The 15,915-nt window shown below is 46.6% G+C and overlaps 1 protein-coding gene across 14 annotated transcripts in view; it reads right to left on the bottom strand.

The window, feature by feature from the left end:
• Window positions 1-15,915, bottom strand: part of Stx16 (syntaxin 16) — a 38,608-nt gene that overhangs the window by 6,984 nt on the left and 15,709 nt on the right. For 5 of the 14 annotated variants that reach the window (XM_028855799.2, XM_028855800.2, XM_028855801.2 and 2 more), the window contains 7 exons: window positions 14,832-14,939; window positions 13,832-13,972; window positions 12,807-12,972; window positions 11,840-11,931; window positions 11,276-11,419; window positions 10,217-10,297; window positions 3,178-6,113 (listed from right to left, as the gene is read on the bottom strand). In XM_028855799.2, the coding sequence (XP_028711632.1) occupies window positions 6,009-6,113; window positions 10,217-10,297; window positions 11,276-11,419; window positions 11,840-11,931; window positions 12,807-12,972; window positions 13,832-13,972; window positions 14,832-14,939 (837 nt within the window). In that variant the 3' untranslated portion in view covers window positions 3,178-6,008. Of the gene's footprint in view, window positions 1-3,177; window positions 6,114-10,216; window positions 10,298-11,275; window positions 11,420-11,839; window positions 11,932-12,806; window positions 12,973-13,831; window positions 13,973-14,831; window positions 14,940-15,041; window positions 15,158-15,292; window positions 15,879-15,915 lie in introns of those variants that run through there. The other 9 variants (XM_037205437.1, XM_037205439.1, XM_037205438.1 and 6 more) reach the window with 5 other exon arrangements.

Genomic DNA, 15,915 nt, shown 5'->3' with positions numbered 1-15,915 from the left:
TTATTTGTTGCGTTAAACTCAGTAGCACATGAAACTAGATGACACCAAATCTTCAAATGAGAGGCTACTTTCCATTTCCCAGGACGCTCAGGGCCACAGACCAGGAGGCAGCCTGGTGCTGTGACCCACACTGCTTAGGGAAGGTTCTGGAAATGTGAGGGGAAGGCATGATGCAGTCGGCAGCCCGCTGGGGACTCAGAAAGTCTGGGTCCTGCTCTGCTGGTCTGTCTGTTATGCAAACAGACAACATCTGCCTCCATAAGGCAGGCGTGAGGCTGGAGTTCTGTGTAAATCTAATTATGAGCATGGACCGAAGGCGCTGTCACTGTTTAACTCATCCGACCTTTTAAATGGATAACCAACCTTGAGGCTTAATTGGATTTAAAAAAAAAATCAATTTCTAGCCATCACATAGTGTTGAAATGAAGTACCACATTCTCAGGCAATTGTAAAATCAGGTCTGCCCGAGACAATTTTTTATTATTTACAACTTTAAAATGACATTCTCCATCTCCGTGAGCATTTTGTGCACACCTAGGCCTTTTGTAAACAACGGCGAGCTCACACGTCCGTCCGCACACGAGGCGAGGGAGCGGCGCCCATCACTCCTCTTCCGCTCGCTCGGCAGCAGGCCGCTTCACCGGCAGCAATCTCTCCGCACCAATTACACAGAGCCGCGCTGGGGTAATGGCTCACCGCTGTCTGCAAATCTCTCTGAGCTGCAGCCTGGCATCATCTTTGTAATAAGAAAAACCCTTGAGGAAGCTTTTTACCAAATCACTCTTGACCATTAAATCTTTCTTGAAGAAGGTCATTTAATTTTATGGAAAGAAATGAACAATTAAAATGGAATAAGCAGAAAGGAGTGCTGGTCTAGAAATTAGGAAGCTGACAATTCCAGTTCTGAGTTACACTGGCCTTGTGACCATGGCACATCTGGGCATGGGTCTCAGTTTCCCTGTCTGGAAAAGGGGAAGGCTCAGTGTGGGAGGGCGTTCTTTGTCCCCCACAGTGGATAAAAACAGAGGTCTGATGCCCTGGGTCAGAACACTAAGTTAAAAAAACAAGCATTTGATTCCCTCAGCATTTCCTGGGAAAATGAGACCAAATGATACAAACAGGGCCCTTGGCCTCTATCACATCTGTAAATGAGAAACAGTGATTACTAATGGTGGAATTTGGATGGTTAGCTTAAAGCAATTATAGAATTATAGTTGACAAACAGAAAATGCTAAACCCAGTGGTCTGCTTTAACGAAGCCTGATTTCAATGTGCATTATCAAATGGAGCCTTGTTTAAATAGCCCATTTTTGCCAGATTATAGAATGAAAGTGGAGGACCACACAATTATCTCAGTATTCAGGACAGTCCAGGGAGCTCATTTGCACAATTGGACAAATGATTATTTTCTTTTGCCCCAATTGGCCAGATAATTGTGCAGGAGTCTCTGCCATTTGGCTCTGTGGAATGTCCTTGATGTGGTAAGAAAATCCAGCACAGCCAGGTTTAGCCTGTCTGAGGGTCTGGAGTTGGGGACTAGATGCACACAGCTGGCATCCCCCAGTCTAAGTCTAAGCCCCAAATAGGAAGCACTTCTACACGAGCTGTCTACATGCCCACTGGTGCCCTCATTAGCTTGTCTTGACACCCATCAGCTTGCAGGGTCTGCTTTCCTTCAGTTTCAAAACAACTAAACAAAAACATCAGATACAAGGTTAAAGGTGCTGTGTGGGTGGTCAAGAGAATTCAGAGAGAACCCAGAGGTTTCAAAGGGCCAATAAACACAGAAACACACAACTGAGAACCACACTTACATGCACCGAGCAGAGCTAAGCTCCCAAATACACATCAGACGAAGCAGAGCTGCCTCCTTAGAAAAAATTAAATCCTATTGTGTAGCTACAGATGCTGCTGTCCCCTCTTTACCCACCTAATAGCAGCCCCCCCATGAAAAGGTTTCCTCACATTCCCATATGGCTGAGATACAAGGGACTCTGACTATCAAAGCAAGGAGGCAAGCTGTTAGGGCATTCACATGCCTCTGGTTCAATAGGTAGGCTAGCTATGACGTCACAATGGCAAACACATGAAGAAGGCTGCTCTTATTTCCCATACGATGTTCACCACAATTAGTGTAGTGACTTCACACACAGCTAGTCCTCCGACAGTCAAGACAAGACTCAAAGGGGTCACACACCTCTACTGCCCACCAACCCTGACCCGGTGCCCAAGTCTCACAGCAGTGTGCTTAATGGCAATGTCCAACTGTATGCACACACTCTTGTGCGACCATTTGAAGCCCAGATCACCAAAGACTCCATCGCAAAGATGACTGCGTTTCCATTCTAGAGCCACCCACAATCCTGCATGGTAGCACTTGTCTGCCTGTAATCCCAGCACTTGAGAGGCAAAGACAGAGTCACAAATTCAAGAGTAACCTGGACTACCTTGACCCTGTCTCAAAAAACATACTCTCCCCTCACATCCATCAGTCTACCCATTTCCAGGCCTTCCCATGTCAGGAGGGAGGGCTTGAGCGGCACCACTCCTGGATTCAATTCTCTAGCCTTATGGCAGACGGGGCTAGTTAATGGTTGATGAGAATGGAGGGGCCGTACAGCAGAGTGCAGGACGCCATCTGTGGCTCACTTTCTGGGGGAGCACTCACCATCATGACCACCAGTTTGCCAGGACTCACGGGCAGTGATAGCAACCCGACTCGGGCCCTCCATCATGTCTCTCCCAGATATGCATGTAAATGAACATCAGCATTCTGCTCTGGCCTTGGAGGAAGACCTGGACATTCCTAGCAACAAACATTGTCCCTCATGTCTGTCATACCACACTGGAGGAAGGCATTTGCACATGCAAACCACTTTGGGCACAATCTGAAGATTGCCAAACATGCTCACATAAAGTGTGTTTTCATAAAGAAAAATAATTATCTGCCTTTTATGTGGCTTCCCTTTTTGTATACTGGAGAGCAAACTGATTGGTCCCTTTGCGGGTCTCCATTAGATAGGCAAATCGACTTTTAGACACTGAGGCAGAGGCCTCAGGAACAAAATAAATAGCCATGGCCCCAAAGATCCCAGACATGGCCAGACCCTCTGCTAATACAATACATTTGAACAAAATATGACCCCCATCATTAAAATGAACACTAAGAATGCAGGATGCTCTTCATCTGTGAGACTGCTTTATTGTACAAAGTTTCCAGTAGCGGTGAATTAGTTAGGACAGAAAAAAGTCATTTTGGATAGAAGCGCTCCACTAATTGCTTTATTTAAGCACACAAGGCAAACAGTCTTATCTGGCCAATTAGGTTGGAGGGTTTTATTACCTTTAAGAAGCCATTAGCTGGGCTGAAACACTGCGAGCACTGTGTCAAAACAAATAAATAACGCTCTCTCAATTAGCGGAGCGCGGAACATCCGTTCAATTAGACACACGCTGCTTCACACAGTGGCCCAGCCAGCACCCCAACACTACCTCCCCCCTCCAGCCACAGACAGACAGATGGACAGCAGTTTTCGGCTAGTCTTAGGAAAGATCAGGGGACCCAAAGGACCAACACTTCTCTCTCCTTCCACCCCACTCTACAGAAGTCACCCAGGACAGTGGAAGGTGGTGTCCAGGGGTTGGGCTTCTTCCCCATGGTGCTTCCCAGGCACAGGGAGAGATGTGATTGTCACCTCCGCGGCTAGACTGAAGGGCAGGAGGAGCCCATAGACAGTGGCTGTCAGCAGACAGAAGAGTCCTCTTCCAAAATCAATTATCCTGAGGCCCCTACTAGGACATTGGTACTAACTTCTCTTGTGTCCTCACAGGTTTCTAATCTTTCCCCCAAGACAGGCTCAACCCAAGAGAGCAGTGGGGTCCCCGAAGAGCTAGTGCACAAGGCTCTGATCCAGCTCCAGGATGACCATCAGGGTGGCTGGGCCCAGACCAGAACCATACTGTCTTCAAGCAGAAGGGGACAGACAGTCCCTCTTTCCACAGGTCCTTGGGACAATTTCTAACCAGAACTGTTAGGTTACCCAGAAGGGTTGGGGAAAAACTACCTCCCCCCTGGGGAAAAAAAAAAAAAAAAACTCTATTCAGGGAAATAAATAGAAATAAATGGTGCTCCTTTCTTAAAAGGTCACTTTTCTTCAAGGCTTTCACAATGACTCAGCATGCTCCACAGATTGCTTGAAGCAGGCCTCCTAATTTGACCAGTCCACCCAGGAGCAGCTCGTCTGTGGGAAGAGGCCTGTAGGATTCTGAAGTGATGGGGTAGGTGCTGACTCCCCTTCCCAATGCTCCCTACTATGTCACCAAAGGATCTGGTAAACCTCTGGACCCCAATATCCCACAGCCTGGGCAGGGAGGCTGAGCTAATGGTAGGTCTGCATGAGTTAGAGTTTTGAGCCACCGCTTCAATGATATCTGTAATACATACATTTGCATATATACAAATGGAACTGTGACACACTCAACAGTCCCAGACTCTTAAATAATGGAACTGTGACACACTCAACAGTCCCAGACTCTTAAATAATGGAACTGTGGCACACTTAACAGGCCACACTCTTAAATCATTTAAGAGAGGCAGAGACAGTTTTAAAAAGACTACTAAAATGACAGCAGTGTCAATGAAGACGGCAAATGAGATACTCACACCCTCATTTTCAAAGCTCCGTCACTGTCCACATCACTCTAGCTCTGCAGAGCACGCGAGCACCAGAGTTAACAAGTAAGTAAACAGAACCTTACTTTGGCAATCTGATATGTATGTGATATGTGCACTCACACACACACAGAGCACACTTATCTACACATAGTGCACGTGAATACACAGAGCACGCATATCTACACATACACACACATACACACACACAGCAAGCATACACATAGGGCTCTCACTGTCCTCAGGAATATCCCTGCTTTCTGGGCATTGCTAAGTGACAATGGAAGAGTCGATAAATCAAATCATGGGGAGAATATTTTACTTTGAAATGGAGTGATGTTTGGTTAATAATTCGAGATCCACTAATCCTAAATGGGGTGACCCATTTAAAATGGCCTCTGTGTAAATTTACAGTTCATTAAATGGAGTCAGGTTTGGACAGGTCATTACGTAGCTAGAATATAAGTAATGGACTGAGTAAGGATGACTGGAGACACACTGGCTCAATCTAGTTCATGATACTGTCAAGCTTTCTTATAATGTGAGGTTGGTTCAAATGGCCAACTCTCTGATTCAGGAGGTTTTGCTTAGTAACCGCTCTTAGTTTACAGTAGAAAATACAGTGCAAAATTCTGAATGAGGAATACGCTATTTACAATTGATTTAAACGCATGAAGCTGGTTTAACTGGCCCGTCTAAATGTGTTAATTAACATCAATGATGGTTTCTTATTTTTCACACTTTGTTACTCTGATCGTTAACAGTGATGGAAAAGCTAAATTAAGTTAATGGGGAATGGATTATAAATTCTTGAAGGACTTCTTGGTTTGTTTTCAGCTGGGAAGATGAAGAGGCATTCTGCCTCTACTCATAAATTTTTGGTACCAAACTTCTTAAAAACCAGATGGTTAAAAAAAATTTCCTAAAACTTAGTTAACATGCTGCTCAGACATGAGTGCTAAAAGTGAGCACACACACACATTACACTGGTGCTCAGCACTGCCTGGAAACCTTCATTCACACACATCGTACTGGTGCTCAGCACTGCCTGGAAACCTTTTCTCCTCTCGCTTTCTAGAAAACATCTTTATATGACAGCTGGTCACAGGGCCAGTCTCCTCAGCAACAGCTTCCAGTCCTTAAACTCTGGACAGAGATGGAAACCCACAGCTGAGCCTGCTGCACTCCAGTCTACAGGAGGGGCGTCCACAGGAAGGTCCACTGCCCGTTGCTGGGCCAGTGGGCTGCATTCTGTGGGCAGTACAGCAGTGTGGCGCCAGCGAAGCCCTCATACCCAAGGAATCCATGCAGTAGCAGTCTCAAGAACTTGGCGCCACTAACGAGACTTTACGCCGATGAGGACCACAATGAGGACTACGATGATGACAACCAGTATCAAGATCACGAGCATCTTCCGGTTCTTCTTTTGGTACTGCTCTGCCTACAAAAGAGGAGGGAAGGTGTCATTTTTCCACAGAGAGCATACAAGCCTGGCTTCTACAGGATGGGCTTATATCTGCAGCACAGGACAGGCCCCACGGTTAGACCTTCCTTCAGTGCGAACCACCAAGACCCTGAGCCATGTCCCTGCGCCCAGGACAAATGTGCATTGTCTTTCTTCCCTGTACAGGAAAGGGTGACCAGGAAGCATGGAACCAGTGGCCCTAAGAGGCCATGTCTCTACTTCCTCTGCTCATTGTCTGAGGAAGAAATGGCCAAATGTGCCCATCTGTGTTGGTTTAAGAGCTACCTGAGGACCAACCTTGTCCTTACCCTGGGACCGACGGCACACAGAAGAGCTCCCAAAGCCCCATCTGCACACCTCCCCGACATGCAGCACCCAGAAGCACTGCCCACCTGTACCCACCTCTCCTCCAGAAGCACTGGGGAGCCGGCCCCCATCAGTATGTGGTGGTACAGAAACACTGACATCCTCACATGGCTGGGGACTGACACAGACCCCCAAAGAAGGACAGCAAGCAGGAAGAGACTGGGAGCTTAGCATCCACCACCCACCCAGAAAGGCCCCTCCTCACCTAAAAACAGGACAGGAGACCACATGGAGAGCTGGCCAATGGGAGCAACTCCTAAGTCCCAGCTGCCTTCCCATGGTGTGGGCTGAGGACAGCCCCATTCTTCAGGGCAACCTCAAGAACCAAGGAGCCAATGCAGACCACATACTGAGAAAACTCTCCAGTAACGTCAGACCAAGAGAAAAGTGTGGTGGTATTGTGTTCCCCAAAATATTGTGTACCTTAATAAACTTATCTGGGGTCAGAGAACAGAAAAGCCACTAGTTAGGCAGTGATAGCACACGCCTTTAATCCTAGTGTTCCAGAGGCAGAAATCCATCTGGGGTCTCTGTGAGTTCAAGGCCACATTGGAAACAGCCAGGCATGGTGATTCACACCTTTAATCCCAGGAAGCAAGCCTTTAATCCTAGGGAGTGATGGTAGAAAGCAGAAAGGTATATAAGGCGTGAGGACCAGAAACTAGAAGCATTTGGCTGGTTAAGCATGTGGCTGGTTAAGCTTCAGGCTTTCGAGCAGCACAGTTCAGCTGAGATTCATTCTGGATGAGGATACAGAAGCTTCCAGTCTGAGGAAACAAGACCAGCTGAGGATCTGGCCAGGTGAGGTTAGCTGTGGCTTGTTCTGTCTCTCTGATCTACCAGCATTGACCCCAATAACTGGCCTTGGGTTTGATTTTATTAATAAGAACTTTTAAGATTCCTGCTACATCTGGCGCCCAACGTTCGTGTTACGAATTCATGAAAAAGCTGTTTGCCTGTGGCCTTGTGAGCCCCAGCTCAGGCCCAGGTTACACTCAGCCAGTTGTGGTGGTGCACGCCGGTAGGATTTGCTGAAGGAGACAGAGGCAGTAGGATCCCGAGTTTGAGGCCGGCCTAGGAGGCTTGGGAGAAGCTTTGGCCCGGACTGAACCACAAACAGTGGTGGGACCATGGAAGCAGTGGCTACTGCTCCACGTTGCCAGCTCCTTCTCATGGTGTTGGTGACTGCGGTGATGCTGCTACCTGGGACGAAGGGTTTACTGCTGCTGGTTCAGAGAAGAATTGCCAGGACCATCGTGTTACAAGAAAGCATCGGCAAAGGGCAGTTTGGAAAAGTTTGGCAAGACAAATGGTGGAGAGAAATTGTGAAGATTTTCTGTTCTAGGGAAGAATGTTCATGGTTCCGAGAGACAGACATATATCAGACTGTGATTGCTCCAAACCACAGAGGAGGCACAAAAAGAAAAAGTCTGCATGGAACCATGACCACACCTAACAGCAACTTTGAAATCTTCAAAAGGACTATGGTAAAGACATTAAGTTGATTAACACCACGGAAAGATCTGCTTTGGACTACAAACTGCTTAGGACAGTTTTGAGATGGCTAGCTGAGATGATCCAGCCTGACAGACTACTTGAACAAAGACTTGAAACAAGCCCTGAACTTTCCTATTATGCAGAGACTGGACAAATGATACAGGACTTGATGATTAACCCAAAAATTTTCTTTTCAAGATTCCCTAAAGATATCTTCACCCCTAGAAAGCAAAAAGAAAAAGAGAATAAGATATGAGATAGATCATTGAATCTACTCTGAGAAAAAAAGATAAAGAAATAATAGGATAAATAGGTAGGTCATTGAATCTACACTGAAGAAAAAGGGGAAGATATAAAAATGACAAAAGGCAGACTACTAAATCTATTATGAAAAGAAAAGAGAAAGAATATGGATATGATAAGATAAAAAGGGAGATTATGGAATCTACTTTTAAAAAGGAACTACTTGTTTTAAATAAGATAAGTAATGAAAATTTTTTGGTCTGAGTTTATCAGATGTTACTGGACTGGACATTGTTAAAATATATAATGGAGTTTTTATCTGAATCTGTCAAATGTTAATGGACTAGACATCATTAATGTAATTTTTGGCTGTATATATTATATATACTTATTAGATAGTTTTTCTTGTATTAGTTATAAGCTTTCTTTAATTTTAGACAAAAAGAGAGGAAATGTGGTGGTAGTGTGTTCCCCAAAATATTGTGTACCTTAATAAACTTATCTGGGGTCAGAGAACAGAAAAGCCACTAGTTAGGCAGTGATAGCACACGCCTTTAATCCTAGCATTCCAGAGATAGAAATCCCTCTGGATCTCGTGAGTTCATTGGAAACAGCCAGGCATGGTGACTCACACCTTTAATCCCAGGAAGCAAGCCTTTAATCCCAGGGAGTGATGGTAGAAAGCAGAAAGGTATATAAGGTGTGAGGACCAGAAATTAGCAGCATTTGGCTGGTTAAGCATGTGGCTGGTTAAGCTTCAGGCTTTTGAGCAGCACAGTTCAGCTGAGATTCATTCTGGATGAGGACACAGAAGCCTCCAGTCTGAGGAGACAAGACCAGCTGAGGATCTGGCGAGGTGAGGTTAGCTGTGGTTTGTTCTGTCTCTCTGATCTACCAGCATTGACCCCAATAACTGGCCTCGGGTTTGATTTTATTAATAAGAACTTTTAAGATTCCTGCTACAGAAAAGCTTGCCTCAGACCCAGTCCCTCCCATGGAGAAGATGTCTCTCCTCCTGTGTCTGCATCACAACACAAACCACATTTCCTAGGTATGACTTAGGAAACTCCAGGACTGATAGGCAATTCAGCAGCACCTCAAACTACAGAACAGGAAGCTCAGGAAGCTTCAGCTTGTGAGACACAGGCTGGCGCCTCCATCACTCTAAACACCTAAGGAAGACTTGTCCCTGGTCTGTGAGGGGCAGCACAGGGGAGGCAGAGCTGCTGTGCTCAGACCCTGCAACCTGGAACCATGAGGAGACAGATGGGGGGTTCTGCTTTCAAAAGAAGAACATGACTTGGGAAAATGCTCAACCCACAGCCAGAGGTGCCAAATGACAGGGAAGCAGACAGGACTGATCTGACCTGTTAGCAGAGCCGGCTGCATTCCCTTCACAGGAGGCATTGTGTCCAACCACACACATGACGCTCGTGTTCATGAGCCCATTTCTCATAGGATTTCTACAATGATTTCCATTGACTTCTTAAAAAGAAATTTAACAAACATGCAACCCCCATGAAAGAGTATAACCCTCGTCACCAAGAACACAACCCACCTCACTTCTACAATCATTGAGAGTGAAACAGGAAGGGATAATTCGATTTTTACCCTTGTTGACAGTCCTCCACCAGCAAGTCATCAGAAGTGAACCCCAGCACCCTAAGTTACCAGCAACAAGCAGATGGCCTCTCAGCCCACACCAAGAGAAGCCAATCAACTGACTTCTAACAAAACTCAGAAAGATAAAAAGCAAGAAAGAAAACCCAGCCCACAGAAGGATCCCAGCCTTGCTGCCCTCTCGGTGAAGCCTGCCTGACAACCAGACTAGAGCATGATAGCAAGCCTCATAGCTGCTCCCATTTACACCCCTTTGTGTCTTGGGTTGAAGACGTGTGACAGAAGAGAACCTCCTAGGAATTCCCAAGATTCGATAACAGTTCCTAAAGACCCAGCACAGAGCACGTTGGTACCTTGTGAAGCTGTTTCAAGCCATCTTCGGTCTTGACACAGGACTGTTCAACATTATAGTCAATTCTGTCAAGGACTGTACCCTGAGTAATAAGAGACAGTACAGATGGTCAATAATTACAGCTAGGGAGACTGAGGGCCAAGGCCTGAGACATGCATATCACAGACCTCGGGCCTCATTCCAGAGCAGTGTCTGACCCCAGGCAGTGCAGGCACTCTGCCGAGTGGGGCGGTGTCAGCTGCAGCAACAGCAGAGTGGCTCTCAGCGTCTATCACTTCTATAGCTAGGCCACCTTCAGATGCACCAGGGCTGAGAAACCCATCGCAGGAGTGGGCTCTGGGAAGCCAAGGGCCATGGCTTTCCACTTCTTGCTGCTTAAATATTGGGATTTGGCAGATGGAGAATACCAACTAGGTTCTACCACCATGGCCAGGCTGCTCCAATCACTGTCTAAAATGATAACTTGGACCTCAAGGATAGGTTATTAATCAGTCTCTTCCTGGTTCCTACAGGAAGCACGGAGAAAAGATGGCAATTCACTGGGAAACACGGCAGTTCATCAGCTGGCTCTGATGGTGCCTCAACGCTCTACTCTGTAGCTAGTTTCAGGGGACCAGGACCCAAACAAATCCCTGCTGGCAAGATAATAAAAATGCCCTAATCAGATTGTACCAATGAGCAACTATTTAATTCCACTTAAAAGCTGTGGTTCTAACAGCCATTGCACAGTGCTCTGCCACTATCAGAAGGGAATCTTGTACAATGGCAGAATTAGGCCAGGCTTGGTCAGAGTCCACCAGGCCTCCAAAGCATGCACGCACACAAGTATCTTTGGGTCAGAGGAGAAAACATTAGAATTCCTATTCCTTTGTTCTTGCAGTTTTAAAAAAAAAAAATCAGTAGTTTCACAGGAAATGACAATAGCCTATAGTACCTGCAAACACACACCCCTCCAGACACATGCAGTGTGAGGAGCACATGTTTAAATGTTTTCCCAACTAGAGGACAGGATAAAAGGGCCATAGGGAAGGACGGGCGAGACACCCCACAGGACACACACCTGCTCCACAATCATGGCTCCCAAGTCCCTGAAGATTTCACTGAGGTCAGAAATGGACTGTACAATCTGACGGATCTCCCGCTCTCTCTCCTCCACCATCAGTGTGTTCTGCTCTACCAGTACCAGTTGGTCATCCGTGAAACCCTGTCCCAACAAGAGTCGCCCGTAAAGAAAGGTGTGGTAGGCAGTTCAGACAACAGTTAGGGAAAACCAATTCTGAAAATATTTGTATAAAGCATTTGGCAACAAGTAACTTACTTCCTTGACAGGAAATAAATACCCCAATCAACAAATAGCATGGTGTGTAATACAGTAGCTGAAGTGGGGGTGCAGAAAGAAGCTACATGTGCAGCCACATGGGGCCCAGGGATGGCTTTGTGTAGCTCAGGCTCTGGGACGCACACTGCAGGCCCTCACTGTGACAACTGAAGGGAAGCACAGCATGGCTATCCTGCCTGTGCAAGGGCTACTTGGCAGACACCAGACAACAACCGCCACTCCCTCAACTGCACAGGAGCAAGGACCTTAGAAAAAGAAGGGGCAGATGGGAGTCTCATCACATACCTGACCATACAAAGCAGCATCATCTCCATCCTCCATTAGTGGCACCGATGTGTCAAAGAAATGCTGTGATCTTTCCTCTCGGTTCTTCATGCCTACCAGACAGGGGCCCACTTTACTTGAATGCATATGGCTACTGTTCCACCAATTAAAAAGGCAATCTAAAGTAAAACCCAACAGCAAGGGGAGGCCCCCTAAACAGGTCTGAAGAAGCCCATCTCCAGAGGGAGGAGCCTTGCATTAAAGCATTGCAAGAGCATGCAAGTGTTCAGGGCAGTCACTCTCTAAATGCCCAATTCACTGGATGCCAAGGCAGGACACAACCATCTGAGACTCTTCTAACTGCTCTTATAACACACTAACACAAAACCAGTATTCTCTCCTGGAGCACTCTAGTAAGCACTCTGGTCAGATTCAGCGGCGGTGGGTGAGGGCTGGGGGGGGAATTAAAACAGACATGCATTGCAGGTTGTGGGGAGACGGGAGCAGGGTCTCAGGAGCAAGTGGGGTTTTATTCATTACAAAGATGGCAGAGAGAAACGCAGTATCAGGGGGAGCTGATGCAAGAGTGTTTGTACCCTACTTTCAAGCCCCAGGGGTCATGTACATATCACTTTGTGGAGGAAATGGCTCTTATATGTGTGTCATCAGAACTCCAAAGCCCAACATCACATCACAACAAGCCTTCTTTTCTAAATATGCTGTGACTTTCCAAGTCTGTGGACAGCCAGAGCTGGATGCTATTCACCTGGACAAGAACTGTCAATACCACTGCACCAGGAGCCAGGCCTTCCCTCCTCAGCAAGGGTCTCCTGGGGAAGCAGCTTCCTCTTGTTCAAAAGGTGTGAATGTGCCTAATTAGCTGTTAACAACGAAAGGCAAGGGCTGGATAGAGAACCAGGCCCAAAGGAGGAGAGAAGACACAATGTTTCTTACTCAAGAGTCCCTCAACAGGGCCGGCAGCACTCACGTTTCAGGTAGCCGGACTGTGCGTGCCGGAAGCTGGTGGACAGCTCCTGCAGGGCCTGTGCCAGGGAGGCCACCACGTTCCGCAGTAGCCGCTCTTCCTGCTCAGAGCAGGCCCTTCGTGCCCGACTGGGCAAGGCCTGCACGGCACGCTGGCACCTGTGGAAGAGCTGAGAGAATAGCTCTGGCTTACATCGAGAAGCCTCTCCTAGCCAAGGCCTCTGCCAGGGGTGCCCTGCTCTGCAGGCTGGTATGCAGGGTTGGGCTGGGCCGTGTGTGTGTGTGTGTGTGTGTGTGTGTGTGTGTGTGTGTGTGTGTGTGTGTGTGTGTGTGTGTGTGTGTGTGTGTGTTGGGGGGGTGGCCAGAGGTCATGTGCACCCTGAAGCCCTAACTGACTTCACCCTCTGTCTGTACAATGTCTATGCTGTGCTCCACTCTGCTCCCCTCACTCACTGTGTGCCTGACACTCCTTGACTTCCTACAGGAGGAGCACGAGGCAGGTACTGGTGTGGTTTTGTGCCCACTTTACAGATGGGATGGCTGAGTCAGAGACTGAGGGAGAAACGTTTCATGGTGACTCAGCTAGAGAGAAGGCTTCAGACACTTGGGTGTCTACTCTCAAAGTAAGATGGCGACTTAAACACAGTCACACCACCTAAAGGTTAAACTGGGTTTCCAATAAAATCCCCAAGATGTCTTCTTACTGAACTGTGTTTCAGCATAAATTTGCAAGTCCTGGTGTATCATAGCAATTATACATTTTAACATCAAATAATCCAATGCATTACTATGCTGAGTCTAATTCTTACACAATCAAACACATGGTGTCTACCAACAACTGAGAAACAGCGCCCATACCTCCAAGAAACCACACACATGTGCTGGCAACTCATAGACCTTGGGCTTTTGCAAGTCCCCATGAGGGCTTTAGGCTGGAATATGAAAGTCCAGGACATCATCTGCTGGGTTCAGAAAAGGGGCTCTGTGGCACTGGAGGTGGCCGTTCAAAGGCTGGGCTTGTGTCCTCACCTGTGTGATCTCTTGGGTGGTTATCTCGATGGCATGCTCTTCCTCGCTGCTGTCGTCCAAGGTGGGTCTGTTCAAATGCTTGTCATGAAGGCTGGCCAACTCCTTCATCTTCTGTTTAATGCGGCCAACATCATACTGGACCTAAACAATGGAAGTCACGAGAATCCCACTCATGCCTGGCAAGTATCCTTCTGCATTCAAGATGGTCAGCTACGCCAGACTCTGCATTCAGTTGAATTTGGTGGCTTACTGACACACAAGTAACTTTTTAAATTCAAGTTACCAGAAAAAAAAAAGCAAAAACAAACAAACAAACAAAAACCCCCACAAAAAAACAAAAGTAAGATGCTCAGTGGTTAAGAGCACTTGTTGCTATGGTAGAAGATTGGGTTCAGTTCCCAGCACCCACATGGTGGCTTACAACTATCTATGTAACTCCAGTTCCAGGGGATCCAATGTCCTTTTATGATCTTCACAGGCACACACCTGGTACACAGACATACACGCAGGCAAAATACTAATACACATAAAATGAAATATGCCAGATGGTGGTGTCATATGCCTTTAATCCCAACACTCGGAGGGAGAAGCAAGTAGATCTCTGAGTTCAAGACCAACATGGTCTAGAGAGTGAGTTCTAGGACAGCCAGGTCTACACAGAGGAATCTTACCTCGAAAAACCAAAGCTAACAAATTAATAAATAATTGAATAAACTCATTTAAAACAAGCACACACTCTTCCTTATTCCATGGTTTTTCATTTTTTCCTATAATTCAAGTAGTTGCTGCTAATGTTAAGTCCAAGTAATCTAGACAGACAGACACACTCTTATTTTATTATGTGGTATATAAATGAATAAATTCAAAGTGAGAGTGTGTCTGAGGTTACAACTTTAACTGGAGCCAAACTGACTCATATGGTAGATATTTTGGCGATGTTGTCATCTAAACTTAAACAAACAAACAAAACAAAACACTTAGAAACTATCATTTAACTTACTTCATCTACTCCATCCACCCATTTGGGAGGTGACCGCTTTGTCACACCAATTGCTGCTTCTGGATCTAAGCTGATGCCTGACACCAGTGCCATGCGGTCATCAGCAAGCTACAGGGAACGATGGACATTGAAAGATGGTTAGAGGTCAGTTAGGACATGGACCCCCTACTGTCCCGGAGAGGACGTGGAAAGGCAGGAGAAATGACATGCCTGTGTTACAAGCTTGCCTCTGACACGCTAGGGTCTGAACTCCATTCCTATCTTTTCATGCACCAGTTCTTAACTTCCTTGGACATCCTTGTGGACGCGCCTCTGACTCGATTTGGCTACAGAAATGTAATGAAAATGTCAGAAACCCAGCTCCTTAGCAAGTGCACTAAGCCAGGAGAGCAGGAAGCACAGTGAGTGTGCTGGCGGGACAGCAGCAGGGACCGCCACTGAAACCACGGTGGGCCAGTTACCTCAGTCACAAGACCACGAACCACATGTTAACATGTGTCCAAGAACTGCTCGGAAGGGTTAACTAGACTGTGCGTGGACCGCAGCCATCCTCCAGTCTCAGCGCCGCCCTCTGCACACCAGCCATTTCTTTGCTTCAGCTGCATGTCCACTGGCTGTACTTCCCTTACTTTGAAATGACAGAAAGTTTTTGTTTTTTAAATTTGAAATTCCAGCGAGTGGGAGGGAGATCACAGGCTGGCCTGGTTATTTATTTATTTTGCCTGGAGGCAATGAATGGATTTGAAAGGATCTAGAAGTCCTCCAAAGCACAGAATTTTTAAATGCTAATTCAAAAGACCCAAATGATAACCAAAAGACAGTGGTCAATAGACGCCCTCACAGACAACACTTTGTGAACTTGCTGGGGCATCCTGCAGCACTGGGTGAGCAGCATCTACCACCTTCCCTCCTTGCAATCATGTGCATTTATTTTTCAATGCATCTGACAAATTCATATTTGCTTACCTAACAATAAAGAAGCAAATCTAAAATTCTCACAAATGAAGGGAAAACTCTCTCTCTCTCTCTCTCTCTCTCTCTCTCTCTCACACACACACACACACACACACACACACACAACCTT

This window comes from Peromyscus leucopus, chromosome 4 (genome assembly GCF_004664715.2).
Source record: "Peromyscus leucopus breed LL Stock chromosome 4, UCI_PerLeu_2.1, whole genome shotgun sequence".
In the NCBI taxonomy this organism is placed as follows: Eukaryota; Metazoa; Chordata; class Mammalia; order Rodentia; family Cricetidae; genus Peromyscus; species Peromyscus leucopus.
This window is presented reverse-complemented; position numbering and strand designations above follow the sequence as displayed.